The sequence below is a fragment of the Mesoplodon densirostris genome, chromosome 14 (genome assembly GCF_025265405.1).
Source record: "Mesoplodon densirostris isolate mMesDen1 chromosome 14, mMesDen1 primary haplotype, whole genome shotgun sequence".
Lineage (NCBI taxonomy): Eukaryota > Metazoa > Chordata > Mammalia > Artiodactyla > Ziphiidae > Mesoplodon > Mesoplodon densirostris.
Genome location: NC_082674.1, coordinates 67184245 through 67204935, shown reverse-complemented (window position 1 = coordinate 67204935; position 20691 = coordinate 67184245). Strand labels below are relative to the sequence as shown.

At 40.2% G+C, this 20691-nt stretch overlaps 2 protein-coding genes across 2 annotated transcripts in view; one reads left to right on the top strand and one right to left on the bottom strand.

The window, feature by feature from the left end:
• Positions 1 to 1894: 1894 nt before the first annotated feature.
• LOC132501510 (60 kDa heat shock protein, mitochondrial-like) lies at positions 1895 to 3645 on the bottom strand. Its single transcript, XM_060117112.1, has one exon. The coding sequence runs from the start codon at positions 3614 to 3616 to the stop codon at positions 1895 to 1897; it is 1722 nt and encodes a 573-aa protein (XP_059973095.1). The 5' UTR covers positions 3617 to 3645.
• Positions 3646 to 8469: 4824 nt separating this feature from the next.
• MRPS9 (mitochondrial ribosomal protein S9) overlaps positions 8470 to 20691 on the top strand; it is a 53888-nt gene continuing 41666 nt past the window's right edge. Inside the window, exons 1-2 of the mRNA XM_060117106.1 lie at positions 8470 to 8624; positions 13469 to 13648. Of these exons, the coding sequence (XP_059973089.1) occupies positions 8490 to 8624; positions 13469 to 13648 (315 nt within the window). The 5' untranslated portion in view covers positions 8470 to 8489. The remainder of the gene's footprint in view (positions 8625 to 13468; positions 13649 to 20691) is intronic.

Here is a 20691-nt window from a genome sequence, read left to right as displayed (position 1 = left end):
TCTGACTGCATAAAGAAATACATTGCTGTGATTAGATACGAAGTCATAAAGAACATGAATATTTGACATGTGTGTACCCTGAGGTCAGCAACCTATATCTAAAGAGTGTCAGGCACATAAATAAAACAACAAGAAATCATGGATTTACCGTATAAGCAGAGCTATTTCTAAGCTTCTTCCATTAAGAATGGAACTCTAATAGCTTCGTTTGAAAACTGACATGCTTATTTCAGGTATCTACATTTCCCAGGATAAAATGTTCTTTTGAGTCTAAAGTTAAAATAACAACATGCAGGTGTTTACAATCTAATCACAGCAAACTTTATTCATAAAGAGATGTGATAGTTTAGTCATTCACTAGGCTGTGATCTGCTCAGTGAAATTGGACACAATTTCAGATTTCAGATGTGATACTTATTTCGGAAAACACTTGGAAAATGGGCCAGGAATGTTTCTTCAGTGGAAATAAGAAAGGGGGCATGCAAATGCTTGAGAGTCATTTAGGGATTTTGAAGAATAATTTTTAATCACCTGATCTGATAAATTGAGAAAGAAAATTCCACTTTGTCAGATTTATAAAAGGGGTAGTTTAATTGCTTTCAGAGAGAGTTTTAGAAGTGGTTCTGCATAATGGTAAAGAAATGAGTTTGATGGTTTCCTTATTTTGATTTGCAGCTCCATAAAACATTTAGGAAATATAACCATCTTGATCCATTTGACAGGAAGTAATGTTTTCTTTCTCAGACTCCCAAATTACTTTGCGATTCTTTCATGACTATATCACAGTCTCTTTAGAATGATCAGATTTGTGTAAATATCTTTTTCTCCCTGTACGTTTATAAGCTCCTGAAAGACAGGTATCATCTTAATACCCAGATAGTTCTATCACAGAGCCTTGCAAAGTATGTATCACTAAATAATGGGTGTTAAAGATAAAATAGTCTTTGTGTAGATTAATTTCGTACTTTAATTCCTAAAGTACCAAGACTCCACTTTCCAGCTGGACGGCAGAGTCAGCAGAGATGCTGGGCAGGTTTATCCAATGTCTCCAAATCATAAAGTATTCAATGTCCAGAAAGGTTGGCCTTTCTGGAAAAATCCTTTGGGTCCTAGAGCCTGAACATTCCTAGCTATCTTTGAGTAGACAAAATCTGAATAGTTTGGGGGTTCATGTTTATATGGGGAAGCATTTATCAGGGCGTGTGTGTAGCACTCACAGTGTACTCCGTAGGAGGCAGGGTTGTAACGTGAACACGGGAACAGCCCGAAGCAGGCCACCGAGAGTGGTGGGGACATGAAGGAGGGTGTGTATCAACCTAAGGCATCCACATTTAAATGTCACACACACACAGACATACACACGCACACATCACTGTGCAGGCCAAAGGAAACATGTCTGAAGGGTAGCCAGGTTTTTTTTTTTAACTTTAAACAATTTTTATTACACAAAGGTTGTCACATAATTGGATATTGCTCTACTCTGTACACAATTATTCTTACTCTCCACAGAAAGGCTGCTTCTTAACTTCTCATCTGTTGATGGCAATCACTAAAATCCTGATTTTAACAGAATAGTAGTAAAAATGCCTCAGTGATTTAAGTTGAAAGCAGTACATAGGTGCATGGCTCTTATACTCATTTACCAGGAATGTACAAATGTCTTTATTCAAAAATACAAAATAAATTATCTGTAGGCATGGACAATGACAGCAGTAAACCATTCTATGTTGTCAACTGAAACCAGTAACTGATGGTTATAGTGATTTTCATAAACCTCAGCCAGCCTTTTCTTCAGTCACCTCCTTCAACTGACCTCTCAAAATTATTGGTGAGGAACACCGCCTCGCGCTTCCTCTCACAGCTCATGAATGATGGTAAAGCCCTATTCTAGGAATTAGAACATGCCACCTCCCATCCCACTTCCCATCCCACCCATTCCGCCCATTCCAGGATCCTTCTCTTCTTTAGGAATTTCTGTGACTACAACTTCTGCTGTAGTTAACAGAGAGGCCACTCCGGCAGCATCCAGTAATGCAGTTCTTACAACCTTAGTTGGATCGATGATTCCTTTTTCCACCATATTCACAAATTCTCCAAGCATAGCATCATAACCAACTTCTGAAGAACTTTGCAAAATATTCTCAACTATCAATGATCCTTCGACACCTGCATTCTTAGCAATGGTCATTGCAGGAATTTTGAGTGTTTTTTTAATAATTTCTATACCAATTTTTTGATCTTCATTAGCTGGAGTTATTGAATCCAAGGCTGGAAGGCACCGAAGCAGGGCACAGCCCCCTCCCAAAATAATGCCTTCTTCAACAGCAGCTCGTGTAGCATTAAGGGCATCTGTAACTCTCTCTTTCTTTTCATTCACTTCAACATCACTTGTCCCACCAACCTTTAGCACAGCAACACCATCTGAGAGTTTTGCCAGACGTTCATTCAATTTTTCCTTTTCATATTCACTAGTTGTAATATCTAACTGCTCGATGATTTCTTGAGTACGCTTTTCAATTTGAGCCTTATCACCTTTTCCTTTCAAGAGCATGGCATCATCTTTGGTCACAATGACCTCTCCAACTTTTCCTAAGTCATGAGGCTGAACATCTTCAAGATTTAGAGTTAGTCCTTCTTCTCCAAATACTGCACCACCAGTAGCAATAGCCATGTCTTTAAGCTGGTTCTTTCTATTGTCACCAAAACCTGGAGCTTTGACTGCTACAACCTGAAGACCAACTTTCAGCCTATTCAAAACGAGTGTACTTAGAGCTTCTCCATCAACATCTTCAGCAATTATGACCAAGGGCTTATGGTGAGCATTGGCAATTTCAAGAGCAGGAACAATGAACTGGACACTAGAAAATTTCTTTTCACTTAACAGAACATAGGCATCTTGGAATTCACATTTCTGACCTTTTGATGTATTAATAAAGTATGGAGAGATACACCCTCTATCAAACTTCATGCCTTCAATAATTTCTAATTCATCATTCAGTGTTTTTCCATCCTTTACTGTGATAACGCCCTTTCTTCCAACCTTTATCATCGCATCAGAAATGATGTTGCCGATTTCTTTGTCTCCATTTGCAGAAATCGTAGCAACCTGGGCGATCTCTTCCGGGGTTGTCACAGGTTTAGACTGCTTCTTAAGTTCAGCAATTACAGCATCAACAGCTAACATCACACCTCTCCTGATTTCCACTGGATTAGCACCTTTGCTAATCTTCTCGAAGCCTTCCTTGGCAATGGAACGTGCCAGTACAGTAGCAGTAGTGGTGCCATCCCCAGCCTCTTCGTTTGTGTTATTGGCAACATCTTGAACGAGTTTCGCACCAATATTTTTATATTTATCTTTTAAGTCAATGGACTTTGCAACAGTCACACCATCTTTTGTCACTTTGGGACTTCCCCAACTCTGTTCAATAATCACCATCCTTCCCTTTGGCCCCACAGTAACGGCTACAGCATCAGCTAAAAGGTCTACACCTTGAAGCATTAAGCCTTGGGCATCTGCACCAAAGTTTACATCTTTGGCATAAGCCTGAGTGAGATGAGGAGCCAGTGCCCTGGACACTGGCCTACTCTGGCGAAGGACTGCAGGCAATCGAAGCATTTCTGGGGCAGCGGCACAGCTAGAGAGCAACAAGACAGGCCGTCGGCAACGAGTGCGGCAGCCAGTTTTTGACCAGTGAAGAGCAACCTAGCAGATGTAGCCTTGTGTCCTTACATAGATGGTGGGATGGGTGAGGACCATGAGAGCAGCAGACGGAGTTAAGTGGGTTGGTGCTAAAGCAGGCGGATAAGCGGACTGGGTCCCAGAAGAGAATGGTACCAGGGAGCAGGTACAATGGAGAAAGGCAAGAATGAGGTTCTCAAGACACCTTTGGTAAAGACGCCAGTCCTGCCCAGGACTGGGCATAATAAAGAGAAGCACGTGCTCCAGTGCACGTTGTGTCCGGCTCCCTCCTTTCCTGGTTGTGGGACCGGATCAAGGCATCTAACACGTCCAAAAGGCACCTTCCTTATGTCTCACAAGAGGGTAATAACAGCGTCTCCCTCATAGGGGTGTTATGATTACATGAGAAAAAACTTAGAACAGAGCTCAACTCATGCCATGTTATATAATTCTCTTTACACTTTGTAATGTCTTACATGTGCATGTGTGTGTTTATGTGTACATGCGTGTATAATTTATACAATTCTTTTTATATTTCTTAGAATCATACTCCACGGTCTGCCTAAATCGATACACTTTCTCTGACACAGACTCTAGAGATTTGTTCTGAGCTTTACTTCCGCAAAAGGGTAAGATAACATTTCAGTACGTTTTTGAATGAGAACACTCGCATTTTTCAGGTCTGGATCACAATCTGCTACTTATTTACATTTTCAGACTGCATCAACCTCTGAGGAGCAATGCGCTTTTTAAGTTGCCTCCCTGCTGTGTAAAGTGGTACTTCTTCTGTCGGGCCTAAAATAGTCTCTTTTATGCCTCAAGAAGTTCACTTTAGTTCTAGTTTTCTGGAATTTGATTATTAAGCCTGTTCCTTTTAACCATGCCCTTAGTGATTTTATTGATTCCAATTTTATTTCATTCTGCAAGTCCTAGACCCTTGACTATATCCAGGCTAAAATCTTGTTCATTTAGTTCCTTTTTTCTAGATCTGCTATACCTTCACTCAGCATCCATCAAAGGAGTCCTGGATTGAGCCCAAATTCATGCCTCGGACATGGGTGAAAGAGACACCCATAATGTCAAAGAACATTTTCTACACACTATTATTTCAAGCAGGGAAACCACTTAAAATTCTACCACCCTACCCGGATAACTACCTTTACTGTCTAAATTCACTTTAAAAATGACTTGATCTATGCAAAGTAATTGCAAACATGGTCAAGGAGACACTGACCCAAACATACTGCCGCATGAACTTGTGTGCTTTTGAAGTCATTTTCAATGCACAGCAAATCGTGCGATTAATCCACATTTATGTTCCATGTAAATTTGTTTTATTTTTGATAACTAAGCCGGGAGAAATGATTCCTGAAGCATCATAACAGCATTGACTGACAGCTCCCTAAGTGCTGTCTCTCTTATAGCAGACATAAATGACAGCTGGTAGGTAAAGAGCATATGTAAATGGATGGGGTTCACACTGAACACAGTGGGGTAAAAAGCCAAAGAAGATATTTGTTCTATTTCTTATTTATTAAAATTCAATCAATATGATAAAATATATGAACTTTGGGAGAATAGATTTACTTGTGGGCTGAGACAGATTCAGTTCTTAAACTGTTAGAGAAGCTTGATATATAGTAATTATGTACTAAAATTACCTCATCTAAATATTTTTAAACGCCAGTGAAATTTACATTACTCATTTTCATACTCCATGTATGCTGTTTGTTTAGCTGGGAGTGATCTATATAACTAGAGCCTTTTTATGTTGTAGATTTAAATTATCAAGTTATCTTTTGTGGGCAACCGCCTGTGTAGATTAAGTTAAAAATCTGGCCACGTTAAAAACAAGAATCCTGGGCTTCCCTGGTGGCACAGTGGATGAGAGTCCGCCTGCCGATGCAGGGGACACGGGTTCGTGCCCTGGTCCGGGAAGATCCCACGTGCCGTGGAGCGGCTGGGCCCGTGAGCCATGGCCGCTAAGCCTGCGCGTCCAGAGCCTGTGCTCCGCAATGGGAGAGGCCACAACAGTGAGAGGCCCACGTACCGCAAACAAAACAAAACAAAACAAAACAAAACCAAGAATCCTGCAATGCCATTTCTAGGTATATACCCCAAAGAATTAAAAGCAGCGACCTGAACAGATACCGTACACTCATGTTCATAGCACCATTATTCACAAGCCCAGAGGCGAAAACAACTCAAGTGTCCCTTGACACTAATACACCCTTGTTACACTGATGAGAAATGCAGGTTTTCTGTAAGCAAAATGACCACCAAGTGTCAAGAGTGAGTCCGTGGCAGGGCTCAGAGGGGAACTCTGATTTCTTGATCCACATTTTATGCACTTTCCCTGAAGCATACGGTGTTTGGTCATCTTTTTTTTTTTCCTGTGCTGTACAGTAGGACCTTGTTGCTATACATTCTGTATATAATTGTTTGCATCTGTTAACCCCAAATTCCCACTCCATCCTGCCCCCACCCGCATTTGGCAACCACAAGTCTGTTCTCTATGTCTGTGAGTCCGTTTCTGTTTGGTAGGTAAGTTCATCTGCGTTATACTTTAGATTCCACGTATAAGTGATATCATGTGGTATTTGTCTTTCTCCTTCTGACTTACTTCACTGAGTAGGATCATCTCCAATTCCATCCATGTTGCTGCAAATGGCATTATTTCATTCTTTGGTCATCTTTGATTCAAAGTTCTCTGAAGATCTCAGTTGTCTGGGGACCTATCAAGCCTTCATGTTTTTTCTAGACTGAAGTTTTCCATATTGATCGACAAAGCTCTGCAGTTCCAGGGACGCTTTCTAGGAATCCTTTAAAAATGTGTGTAGGTTTTTTGTGTTGTTACAAAAGAATTTGATTCTATGAACATTTTTATACATGTATCCTGATATACTGTTCAAGAATTCCTGCAGGGTATATATACCTAGGAATGTAATCAATAGATTGTAGGGTGTGCTCATCTTAACTTTAGATCATTGATTCATTGATTTCAGGAAAACTATATCAATTTACACCCTCACCACCAGTATCTAACACTTCCTGCATTCTCACAACTCGGCAACACTTGGTGTTGTTTGTCCAACATTTTGACTCTCCTGATATTTACCTTAGAAGCTGCTCTTAGAACCAAATTCTCACATTTACATGACTCCACCATGTTGGACTGTTGGGATTTTATGATCCTGGTATGGGACCAAGGATGCCTGTTGCCTCTGACATGACAGGTGCTCAGTAAATGAGAGAAAAATTAAATGAATCTAAGCTGTAGCTGTTAGGTAAAATTACATTTTTTTCATATTTTAAATGTTTATCAGTACATTCCTGATTCCAATCTTTCCTTCTGTCTCCAAATTATGCAGCCAGTGTCAACCTACAGTTACATATTTCTTCCCAAACTCAAAGGTTACACAGGAAATTCAAAGCAGCAGTCCAAGGGTTGCCCCTAGAGGTGGGAGATGTATTACATTTGCTTTACTGTGATCTAGTAAAAGATCATAACACGAATCTTAGAGAAAAAAAAAAGAGAAAAAAACTTCCACAATTCCTAATCTTAATTTCAGTACTTAATGTATTTTTCATATGCTCCAACATGTCATTTTTTAAAAATTACATAAATTCTGCTTCTACATACTTATTTGATTGTCTTGGTGAAATTTCCACAATTAAGTTTAAAAACTTTTTTTTACAATGTATAGGAACTGCTGTTTAAAGACATCTATTTTAATAAGTTATAAAGTCTTGGTTCCCGAATACTAGCTCATGGGTCTTTGCCAACTTTTGATGAAAGTCTCGCTAGCCTAAAAGGTAACAACAAAAAGAACGAGAGCGAGCTTTGCGTACACATAAATACACTCCATTTGAAGGACCACACTTCATTCCAAGATTATGTCACTTCTACCTTCTTAACATTAACATGTTCTGTGTTTTATGAAATAATGATGGTAGATGACATTTACTTGCTTGACTTGACCTCAGATTTTTCATATGCATGTGTGTATTTGCGTATTAATTTTACTGATCCTTCGAATCTAATGGTTTGGAAACCCTTTAAGAGCGGCTTACTACATCCTGTAATATGTATTTCGTAGAAAGCGCCCTGAGAGTTACTGTCTGGAGCAAACAGCAAAAAAGCCCCAGAAGGCAAGCCATGCTCATCTATATTCATACCCATTTATTTCGTTCTGATTGAGTTTCCAGGGAGGCTTAGTACTAACAGTAAGGGGGTGACAAGCAAAGACAAGTGTCTGTCCTCGCAGGTTTAAGGGTTAGCCCGCGCTTCATACACTTAGGAAACAACCAGTTTCCGGAGGAGGGTGGAGACACTGGACCCCGATCCACGTGGGAAGGGAGGAGGAGGTAAAACCCATGCCAGGAAGGGGTCTGCTGGGAGCAGAGGCACGGAGCTCGGTCCTACTGAGCGGGGAGAGGAGCTGGGTGATGATGGAACGTGAAGACAGGGCTGCGCAGGGAAGCCGGCGCTAGGGCAGGCTGGACGTGGGGCGGAAGGGCTGGCGAGACAGCCACATGGCAGTCGTCCCAAGGAGACTCGGGGAGCGACCGACTACAAGACGCACAGAACGTGCGCGAGAGCAGAACGCGGACCCACTACCTTCCGCACGGTCGGACACGCCCCGCGGGCTCCCACACCCAATCAGCGACGAGCCGCCTCTGGCCGCGGGACACGCCCCCTGCTCCAGCGCCTCTTCCCGGCAGCCTCGAGGACCCGGAGCCCATCAGCGCCTGCGCAGTCCGCAAGCCCCGCCTTTTCGTCCTACTGCCCGCGCCTCCCGCAGCCAACATGGCGGCTCTCTGTGTGTCCTGCGGCGCAGCTGTTTCGTACCGGCTCTTTCTTGGGGGTCGGGTTAGCTTTGCTCGGGGACAGGGCCTCTGGAAAGCCGCGGCTTCTAAGCTGCAGAGAAGTCCCGGATGCCAGGTAAGGCCTGAGAGAGGTGGGAGTGCTGGTCCCTGTAGCACGCGGATGTGGAGCCGGCGCCGTCGCGGTTCCCTGGCGTCTCCGCGCCCTCAGACGGGGCCCCTCGGGTCTTAGGTGCTTAGCAGCGATCTGAGATAGAGAGAGGAGTGGGATCGTCTTCTGGTGCCCACCCTGGAAGTTGTTGCTGGTTTTCTCAGGGTGCAGTGAGGGGGAAGTTATCTGAGACGGAACTAGAGCGACCCCTGCCTTGACCCGCCGGCCGGGTGGGTGATGGGTCCCGCCCTGCCCGTGAGCCCCGCGGTCCAGAGGGCGGAGGTGGATGAGAACTGGACCCCTGCAGGGACCCGAAGACTTAATGCAGAAAGTCGCACAGTGGAGAGGAGAGAGAGTGACAATTTTAAAGTGTCTTGCATCTGTGCAGTTTCCGTTTTCTTAATTTTCCCGGTACTTTGTCTCTGAGAGATGGAGATCACAACTTCTAAATTAAATTTAATCCTGAGGGCAGTGGGAAGCCAGGATTCTAGCTTCACAGCCGATTGGATGATGACGCGATTTACTGACATGGGATCTGAGTAGGAGGAACGAGATTTGAGAGGGAAGGAAACGAGCTTAGTTTTGGATATAATTGTGTTTATTAAATAGTTATATCTGGGATGTCCAAGTGGAGATTTCCAGTAAACCCACAGATACGCAAGTTAAAGAAGAAAGCTGATTTACAAGTCCTCTGTTACCTTGTAGATGGTAATTGAGGTCTTGGAAATGAATTAGATCATCTAGGGTTGTAGTGAATGAGGACTAAGCAGAGCGATCGGACCCTGAAGGACAAACAGCAGAGGAAGAAGAGCCACCCAAAGAGATTGAGAATGACCTGCCAGAGAAGTAGGGGAAAACCCAGGCAGTGTGGAGGCATAGAAAACCGAAGAGTGTTCCAAGGAGGGAGAGTGACTGACACTACCAAATACTGTAAAGAAGTCAAGTACTGTGATCAAAAACTGTTGAAAAAGGAGTGCCATCTTTTTAAAAAATCTTCTTTCTTTTATATTTTAACTCAGATCAACCAATCCATCCATCCAGTTATCCATCAAACATTTGTTTTTATTATTTTTTAGCTGGAAAATAGGTTGGAAGTTTTTATTTTTTTCATGCCTCTCTTTTGAGTGTATCCTTTCTGTATACGCATAATTTCCTATAAAAGGGGCTGTAGCATACAGAATGTTCTTATTGTTGACGCAAAGTGGAGGAGGTGACAGAGAGTTGTTAACTTCTGCGCCATCCCTGGAACTCCGAAACCTTTGAACGTATGTATCCTTCTGTGTCTTTCTCGATGTTCATTTAATCATAGACATGCATGCATATGCATACTTTCAAAAAATGGATCCCGTTCTACTTTTTGCTTCTTTAACTTACATGTATAGCACAAATCTCTCCAAGTCACCTATTACGTGTGTAACTGCTGCATAATATTCTGTGGTATGAATGTATCAAAGTTAATTTAACAGTTGATGGGCATTTGCTTTGTTTCCTTTTTCTTCCCACTAATAAAATGTTCAGTAAACATCCTGGTGTAATTCTCACTACATCAGATATCTTCTATGTGATGCTTTCATTTCTGTAGGAGAGAGTTCCAGTTGTGAGGTGATGGCTGCAAAGGATGTGGACTTCTCAGTAGGCATTTAATAGATGTTTCCACATAGTTCTCCAGAAAGGCTGTAGCGGTTCACAGTCCATCGTTGATGTAAAAGCATGCACTTCTTTCCACCTGCGTTAGGTATTATTATTTTTTTCAATAAGGTGGGTGAAAAATGATTTTTCTTTGTTACTTTAATTTCACCTCCCTGAGCACTCCTGAAATAAATAAAGCTTTTCTTTTTTTTCACCCATATGGCGGATGTTTACTGAGCACTTCACTTGAGCCAGGCACTACGAAGTAAACAAATCATCGAAGTCAAACAATTACTAGGCGGTATCCACCCTTAGCGCTCTCAAGGGATGGTCCTGAGATGCTGAATCCCCACATTCCTGAATACCTCCACAGCACATGTGTTGGCGCATGCAGTACAGCTCAGATACAACTGAAAGCCTTAACTGACCCCATCAGACCCTTAATGGTTCCTTCTACATGGCTAAAGACATTTATAAAGCTTATTTCCTGGCACAGAGCTTATCTGTCTTAAATATTAGCATTTCTTCACTTGCGTCTCCAATATTAATCATTATATTTCTTTTAGGGGCCATGTTTCGTAAAACAACAAAGTTTTTAATCACTTTATGAGTTGCTGAAACACTACACCTGTTTTTTGTTTAGTTTGGGTCATAACCCATTAGTTACGAAATCTCATAAGAGGTTAAAGAAGGGAGTGGAGAGAATAGAATAATTATAATAATAATCAAAGTGCATCTTATACAGGGTATTTTTGCCTTTTGTTTATGTATATATGTGTGTGTGTGTGTCCTAGGGGGTGATATAAGCAGTAGCTGTTACTGTGGGTTACAGTCAGAAATGTTTGAGAGGCACTGATGCAAAAGGAAAAAGAAACAAGTTCTGTTAAGCTGTGGCTCCTGGCTACTCAGTTGGGAAGCCCTCCAGCAGGTTTTCTCCTGCATACCAGAATTGTGGCATACATGTTTCATGTTAATACCTCAGTACAAGTGCAGATATCTGAGTGTCCCAAATTTGGGGTGGAGGAGGGACTATTACTTGGGAATGGCCAAATTTTTCTGGTTTTAAACCCGTGAATATCAAGGAACTACACACAGTGTACTGTGAGATTTACAAAGGTAAATACAGAAAAGCACAGAAGTGCAGTGCCTAATACAAATGAGTTGTGATGGGTAGAGTGGTGGTCAGCTTCTCAGAGGAGGTGTTGGGAGAGTCAGGAGTTACGTGAGGAAAGAGAGGTATTCTGTTCTAGGAACATGTAATGGGTCCACAAGGGACAGAGATGTACAGAGTTAGTGGATTCTGGCAACAACAAATAATTGGTTATAGCAATTATAATTGGTATAATAATTGGTGAGAGAGTGGTGGGACAGGATTAGAAAGTGTATGGCTATGTGAAGATACTTGAATTTTTTTTTTTTAACTGTCACAAATGAAAGTAGTTTGGCTTTATTATAAGCAGTTTGACAGTCGTGGTGTGATACAAAGGTTACCCATGAATTCTTAATGCCTGTCAATATAATTTTATGTAGGAATGCCAATTTACTTTCTGTAATATTTATGACTTTCATAGTAAGAAAAAGCAGTAGACCAATTTCTGTTTTGAAAACTATTATTACAAACATCAATATGTCCTCTTTATTTTCTACTAAGCACTTTCTTAGTGCTTAAACGTTCAGTTTTTACTGAGCCAATATGCCTTTGTTGAATTGCACTGTCTGCCAGAGAAGGATGATGGATAACATTTGATGCCCTAGCCCTTGCTTATTTTGCTTTTATTGTAAAAACATTGCTGTCTCTGTCTTAAGGATCTGTTCTTTTCATCTCTCATCTTGTGGGCTCCTGGAGATTATAATGTTCTATATTTATCACAGAATCCAATTGGTTTTACAGTAGGGTCTTAATAAACTACTGGCAATTGCTAAAACTCTTTGAAAAGCAAATTTAAAAATTGACTGGGGTTTGTATCAGATACTATACAGGTCTGTAAATTAGTTGTGTTTTCCCCCAGATAATTTTTGACTTTTAGAAATTGCAGTTTATTAGCAGTAATCCCTTTGGTAGCATAACACCCTTTGAGATCTCATCCTGTCCTTTTAAGGTTAGATTTAGTGTGTCCCTCGTTGCTTTAATTATGGAAAATACTGGGATATTAAAATCTGTATTTTCCTTATGTAGTTTAAAAAGTTCTTATTTAAAGAAAGCTTGATAGTAGCTACGCCCATCGTTCCCACCTCTCCTTGCTTGTGAAACTGGGTAAGCAAACTCTCTGGTACCCTGCTTTCTTGTTGTAATTGGGGTGCTGAATGATGCGTTATTTAGTGCTGAATAACAAATTACCCTCAAATTTATCAGCTTACAACCACAGATATTTATCTCACGGTTTCTGTGGGTCAGGATTCCAGGCACGGTTACACTGGGCCTTCTGCTCAGGGTCTCCCATAAGGCAGCAGCCCAGGTGTTGGCAGTGGCTACGGTCATCTCGGGGCCGGGGGTGGGAGTCCGCTGCCTGCACACTCAGTGTGGGTGTCAGCAGGATTCACATCCTTGCCGGCTAATGGGCTGGCTCTTGGCCGGGGCCTCCCTCAGTTCTTGCCCTGTGGAGCTCTGGAGGGCAGCTTACCACATCTTGCTTCCCTCAGGTTGGTCAAGAGAGGATGAAAAAGGGGGAAGACAGTCTTTTTTTAACCCGATCTAAGAAGTGACGTTCTACCATGTTAGTGGTATTCTGTTCTTTAGAAGCAAGTCACTAGGTCTGTGTCTTCTGTTTGCTAGTTTCTGTCTGCATGTACACGTGCCTCTTTTTAAGGGAGTGGCGTTTTACTCTTCATTTGTTGTGTGTCAAATATCACAGCAGCCGACATTGACCAGTCGGTATCAAACGTGGCCGTTTGTAGCAGACACGGAGGTAACATATCACTCACAGTTATTTTTATTATTATTATTTTTAATGTGTTGAAATGCTAGTAGTTTCAACTACTTTGTAAACAGAAGCTTTTAAAAGCAAGCTTTCTAGCAGGGAACACTTGTCTTAACAAGCCTTTACCTTGTCTCCAGACTCCTGCCAATTGAGTACCATAATAAAAAGAGAGTTGTTTGAATGTCTTGTTTTATTTAGAGACAGTGGCCTGTAAGATCATTGTTTAATTTAAAATCTTTTCTTTCCGTTTGTATTTTCTCCTAGATATTAAGGTTAAGGCACACCACAGCTGTGACAACAAGGAAAAATGTTGCAGCCTTAAGACGTGAAACTTACACAGTGGATTTTATTAAAAAGCAGATTGAAGAATTCAACATAGGAAAGAGACACTTAGCCAACATGATGGGAGAAGATCCAGAAACTTTTACCCAAGAGGATATTGATGTAAGTACAGTTACTCTGTTGGAAAAGTAATTGTTGTAGAGTTTTAAATACCGAAAGCTGTCAGACTGTCAGAATAAGGAAAAATGCCACTCTACTCTTTTGCAAGTTGGAACTGTGGTTTCAGAGAGATGCTACTCTGTATTTGAAGCATTATAAGGTACAGTGAGGTTTAGATTTTAACCAGAAATGGGTACTTTTCCTTGATTCCAGGTCACAGGAGCCACTGTGAATGTTTATACACGATTTAGAAACATTTATCCTGTGATGTAGTCTTAAACTCAGCTTTCTTACAAAATGATAAAACAAATGGTAAGTTTATAGGGAAAATCCCATAAGTAAACCCAAGCCCAGAGGTATGATGGTTTTTTTTGTTTTTTTTTCCTGATATGCGGGTCTCTCACTGTCTTGGCCTCTCCCGTTGCGGAGCACAGGCTCCGGACGCGTAGGCTCAGCAGCCATGGCTCACGGGCCCAGCCGCTCCGCAGCACGTGGGATCTTCCCAGCCCGGGGCACGAACCCGTGTCCCCTGCATCAGCAGGCGGACTCTCAACCACTGCGCCACTAGGGAAGCCCCTAGCCCAGAGTTTTTATCAACCTAACTATATATTTGAATTTTCAAAGTGAGGGCATGTTCTAAGTGATTTGAGAGTAGGGTTAAAATTCTATTCCTCTTCCACCTAGTGCTAGTACTCTTACTTTGTTCTTCTTTTTCAAGGTCATTTTGTCTATTCTCTGCCCTTTGAATTTCCATATGAATTTTAGAATGAGGTTATCAGTTTCTTCAGCGAGCCAGCTAGGATTTTGATAGGGATTATGTTGGATCTCTAGATCTATTTTGGGAGTATTGCCATCTTAAGTCTTCTGATCTGTGATCATGGGATGTCTTTCTGTTTACTTAGATCTTCTTTAATTTCTTATTGTGATGTTTTCCAGCTTTCAGAGTTTGTTTGGCATTTCTTTTAAGTTTATTTCAGATCATTAATTGCTTTTTAAAGTTATTCTATTGTAAATAGAATTGTTTTGTAGTTTTTTGGTGGATTTCTTAGGATTTTCTACATATAAAATGTTGCCACTGACAAATAGAAATAGTTTTAGTTCTTTCTTTCCAATCTGAATGCCTTTTATTTCTTTTTCTTGCCTAATTTCCCTGGCTAGGACCTCCAGGAAAGCTGAACAGAAATAGTGAGTGGACATTCTCACCTTGTTCCTGATCTTAGGGAAAACTTCGTCTTTCACCATCGGGAATGATGTTAGCTATGGGTTTTTATAGATGCTCTTTATCAGGGACTGGAGATTCCTTTCCATACCTAGTTTGCTGAGCATTATTATCATAAAGGGGTTTTGGATATTGTCAACTTTTTTGTTGTTTTTTGTTTTTTTTTTTTTTTTGCTTTTACTGAGATGATATCTTTTATTGGTGTAGTATATCACATTACTTGATTTTTTTTTCGTTTTCTTTATCTTCTTTATCTTTTTTTTCTTTCTTTATTTACTAAATTAAAATAGGGATGACTATCTCCATGTTGTTCTTAGGACTGAGGAGGCAAATACAAACCCCCAAAAAAGTTTATGACATAACAGATCACAAAGTCAATCATAAAGGACAAACTTGTTTTACCTGTAATTTGTTCTGGGAATCATGGAAGCAAATGAAGATTTTTGTTTGTTTTTTTTTTTAACATTATTCAATGAAGCATTACTTCTTAACAGCCAACCCTTTTTTTTTTTTTTTTAATTAGTTTCTGCTTTATAACAAAGTGAATCAGTCATACATATACATCTGTTCCCACATCCCCTCCCTCATGCATCTCCCTCCCTCCCACCCTCCCCATCCCTCCCCTCCCGGCAGTCACAAAGCACCGAGCTGATCTCCCTGTGCTCTGTGGCTGCTTCCCACTATCTATCTACCCTACGTTTGGTAGTGTATATATGTCCATGCCTCTCTTTCGCTTTGTCACAGCTTACCCTTCCCCCTCCCCATATCCTCAAGTCCATTCTCAAGTAGGTCTGTGTCTTTATTCCCATTTTACCCCTAGGTTCTTCATGACATTTTTTTTCTTATATTCCATATATATGTGTTAGCATACGGTATTTGTCTTTCTCTTTCTGACTTACTTCACTCTGTATGACAGACTCTAGGTCTATCCACCTCATTACAAATAGCTCAGTTTCGTTTCTTTTTATGGCTGAGTAATATTCCATTGTATATATGTGCCACATCTTCTTTATCCATTCATCCGATGATGGACACTTAGGTTGTTTCCAGCTCCGGGCTATTGTGAATAGAGCTGCAATGAACATTTTGGTACATGTCTCTTTTTGAATTATGGTTTTCTCAGGGTATATGCCTAGTAGTGGGATTGCTGGATCATATGGTAGTTCTATTTTTAGTTTTTTAAGGAACCTCCATACTGTTCTCCATAGTGGCTGTACCAATTCACATTCCCACCAGCAGTGCAAGAGTGTTCCCTTTTCTCCACACCCTCTCCAGCATTTATTGTTTCTAGATTTCTTGATGATGGCCATTCTGACTGGTGTGAGATGATATCTCATTGTAGTTTTGATTTGCATTTCTCTAATGATTAATGATGTTGAGCATTCTTTCATGTGTTTGTTGGCAGTCTGTATATCTTCTTTGGAGAAATGCCTATTTAAGTCTTCTGCCCATTTTTGGATTGGGTCGTTTGTTTTTTTGCTATTGAGCTGCATGAGCTGTTTATAAATTTTGGAGATTAATCCTTTGTCAGTTGCTTCATTTGCAAATATTTTCTCCCATTCTGAGGGTTGTCTTTTGGTCTTGTTTATGGTTTCCTTTGCTGTGCAAAAGCTTTGAAGTTTCATTAGGTCCCATGTGTTTATCTTTGTTTTTATTTCCATTTCTCTAGGAGGTGGGTCAGAAAGGATCTTGCTGTGATTTATGTCATAGAGTGTTCTACCTATGTTTTCCTCTAAGAGTTTGATAGTTTCTGGCCTTACATTTAAGTCCTTAATCCATTTTGAGCTTATTTTTGTGTATGGTGTTAGGGAATGATCTAATCTCATACTTTTACATGTCCCTGTCCAGTTTTCCCAGCACCACTTATTGAAGAGGCTGTCCTTTCTCCACTGTACATTCCTGCCTCCTTTATCAAAGATAAGTTGGCCATATGTGCGTGGGTTTATCTCTGGGCTTTCTATCCTGATCCACTGATCTATCTTTCTGTTTTTATGCCAGTACCACACTGTCTTAATTACTGTAGCTTTGTAGTATAGTCTGAAGTCAGGGAGCCTGATTCCTCCAGCTCCTTTTTTCGTTCTCAAGATTGCTTTGGCTATTCGGGGTCTTTTGTTTTTCCAAACAAATTTTGAAATTTTTTCTTCTAGTTCTGTGAAAAATGCCAGTGGTAGTTTGATAGGGATTGCATTGAATCTGTAGATTGCTTTGGGTAGTAGAGTCATTTTCACAATATTGATTCTTCCAATCCAGGAGCATGGTATATCTCTCCATCTGTTTGTATCATCTTTAATTTCTTTCATCAGTGTCTTATAATTTTCTGCATACAGGTCTTTTGTCTCCTTAGGTAGGTTTATTCCTAGATATTTTATTCTTTTTGTTGCAATGGTAAATGGGAGTGTTTTCTTGATTTCATTTTCAGATTTTTCATCATTAGTGTACAGGAATGCCAGAGATGTCTGTACATTAATTTTGTAACCTGCTACTTTACCAAATTCATTGATTAGCTCTAGTAGTTTTTCGGTAGCATCTTTAGGATTCTCTATGTATAGTATCATGTCATCTGCAAACAATGACAGCTTTACTTCTTCTTTTCCGATTTGGATTCCTTTTATTTCCTTTTCTTCTCTGATTGCTGTGGCTAAAACTTCCAAAACTAGGTTGAATAAGAGTGGTGAGAGTGGGCAGCCTTGTCTTGTTCCTGATCTTAGTGGAAATGGTTTCAGTTTCTCACCATTGAGGACAATGTTGGCTGTGGGTTTGTCATATATGGCCTTTATTATGTTGAGGAAAGATCCCTCTATGCCTACTTTCTGCAGGGTTTTTATCATAAATGGGTGTTGAATTTTGTCGAAAGCTTTCTCTGCATCTATTGAGATGATCATATGGTTTTTCTCCTTCAACTTGTTAATATGGTGTATCACATTGATTGATTTGCGTATATTGAAGAATCCTTGCATTCCTGGAATAAACCCCACTTGATCATGGTGTATGATCCTTTTAATGTGCTGTTGGATTCTGTTTGCTAGTATTTTGTTGAGGATTTTTGCATCTATGTTCATCAGTGATATTGGCCTGTAGTTTTCTTTCTTTGTGACATCCTTGCCTGGTTTTGGTATCAAGGTGATGGTGGCCTCGTAGAATGAGTTTGGGAGTGTTCCTTCCTCTGAAATTGTTTGGAAGAGTTTGAGAAGGATGGGTGTTAGCTCTTCTCTAAATGTTTGATAGAATTCGCCTGTGAAGCCATCTGGTCCTGGGCTTTTGTTTGATGGAAGATTTTTAATCACAGTTTCAATTTCAGTGCTTGTGATTGGTCTATTCATATTTTCTATTTCTTCCTGAGTCAGTCTTGGCAGGTTGTGCATTTCTAAGAATTTGTCCATTTCTTCCAGGTTGTCCATTTTATTGGCATAGAGTTGCTTGTAGTAATCTCTCATGATCTTCTGTATTTCTGCAGTGTCAGTTGTTACTTCTCCGTTTTCATTTCTAATTCTATTGATTTGAGTCTTCTCCCTTCTTTTCTTGATGAGTCTGGCTAATGGTTTGTCAATTTTGTTTATCTTCTCAAAGAACCAGCTTTTAGTTTGGTTGATCTTTGCTATCGTTTCCTTCATTTCTTTTTCATTTATTTCTGATCTGATCTTTATGATTTCTTTCCTTCTGCTAGCTTTGGGGGTTTTTTGTTCTTCTTTCTCTAATTGCTTTAGGTGCAGGGTCAGGTTGTTTACTCGAAATGTTTCCTGTTTCTTAAGGTGGGATTGTATTGCTATAAACTTCCCCCTTAGAACTGCTTTTGCTGCATCCCATAGGTTTTGGGTCGTCGTGTCTCCATTGTCATTTGTTTCTAGGTATTTTTTAATTTCCTCTCTGATTTCTTCAGTGATCACTTCGTTATTGAGTAGTGTATTGTTTAGCCTCCATGTGTTTGTATTTTTTACAGATCTTTTCCTGTAATTGATGTCTAGTCTCATAGCATTGTGGTCGGAAAAGATACTTGATACAATTTCAATTTTCTTAAATTTACCAAGGCTTGATTTGTGACCCAAGATATGATCTATCCTGGAGAATGTTCCATGAGCACTTGAGAAAAATGTGTATTCTGTTGTTTTTGGATGAAATGTCCTATAAATATCAACTAAGTCCATCTTGTTTAATGTATCATTTAAAGCTTGTGTTTCCTTATTTATTTTCATTTTGGACGATCTGTCCATTGGTGAAAGTGGGGTGTTAAAGTCCCCTACTATGATTGTGTTACTGTCGATTTCCCCTTTTATGGCTGTTAGTATTTGCCTTATGTGTTGAGGTGCTCCTATGTTGGGTGCATAAATATTTACAATTGTTATATCTTCTTCTTGGATCTATCCCTTGATCATTATGTAGTGTCCTTCTTTGTCTCTTCTAATAGTCTTTATTTTAAAGTCTATTTTGTCTGATATAAGAATTGCTACTCCAGCTTTCTTTTGATTTCCATTTGCATGGAATATCTTTTTCCATCCCCTTACTTTCAATCTGTATGTGTCTTTAGGTCTGAAGTGGGTCTCTTGTAGACAGCATATATATGGGTCTTGTTTTTGTATCCATTCAGCCACTCTGTGTCTTTTGGTGGGAGCATTTAGTCCATTTACATTTAAGGTAATTATTGATATGTATGTTCCTATTCCCATTTCCTTAATTGCTTTGGGTTCGTTATTGTAGGTATATTCCTTCTGTTGTGTTTCTTGCCTAGAGAAGTTCCTTTAGCATTTGTTGTAAAGCTGGTTTGGTGGTGCTGAACTCTCTCAGCTTTTGCTTGTCTGTAAAGGTTTTAATTTCTCCATCAAATCTGAATGAGAGCCTTGCTGGGTAGAGTAATCTTGGCTGCAGGTTTCTCTCCTTCATCACTTTAATTATGTCCTGCCACTCCCTTCTGGCTTGTAGAGTTTCTGCTGAGAGATCAGCTGTTAACCTGATGGGGATTCCCTTGTGTGTTATTTGTTGTTTTTCCCTTGCTGCTTTTAATATGATTTCTTTGTGTTTAATTTTTGACAGTTTGATTAATATGTGTCTTGGTGTATTTCTCCTTGGATTTATTCTGTATGGGACTCTCTGTGCCTCCTGGACTTGATTAACTATTTCCTTTCCCATATTGGGGAAGTTTTCAACTATAATCTCTTCAAATATTTTCTCAGTCCCTTTCTTTTTCTCTTCTTCTTCTGGAACCCCTATAATTCGAATGTTGGTGCGTTTAATGTTGTCCCAGAGGTCTCTGAGACTGTCCTCTGTTCTTTTCATTCTTTTTTCTTTATTTTGCTCTGCATCAGTTATTTCCACTATTTTATCTTCCACCTCACTTATCCGTTCTTCTGCCTCAGTTATTCTGCTATTGATCCCATCTAGAGTATTTTTTATTTCATGTATTGTGTTTTTAATCGATGCTTGATTCATCTTTAGTTCTTCTAGGTCCTTGTTAACTGTTTCTTGCATTTTGTCTATTCTATTTCCAAGATTTTGGATCATCTTTACCATCATTATTCTGAATTCTTTTTCAGGTAGACTGCCTATTACCTCTTCATTTGTTAGGTCTGGTAGGTTTTTATCTTGCTCCTTCACCTGCTGTGTGTTTTTCTGTCTTCTCATTTTGCTTATGTTACTGTGTTTGGGGTCTCCTTTTTGCAGGCTGCAGATTCGTAGTTCCCGTTGTTTTTCGTGTCTGACCCCAGTGGCTAAGGTTGTTTCAGTAGGTTGTGTAGGCTTCCTGGTGGGGGGGACTAATGCCTGTGTTCTGGTGGTTGAGGCTCGATCTTGTCTTTCTGGTGGACAGGTCCACGTCTGGTGGTGTGTTTTGGGGTGC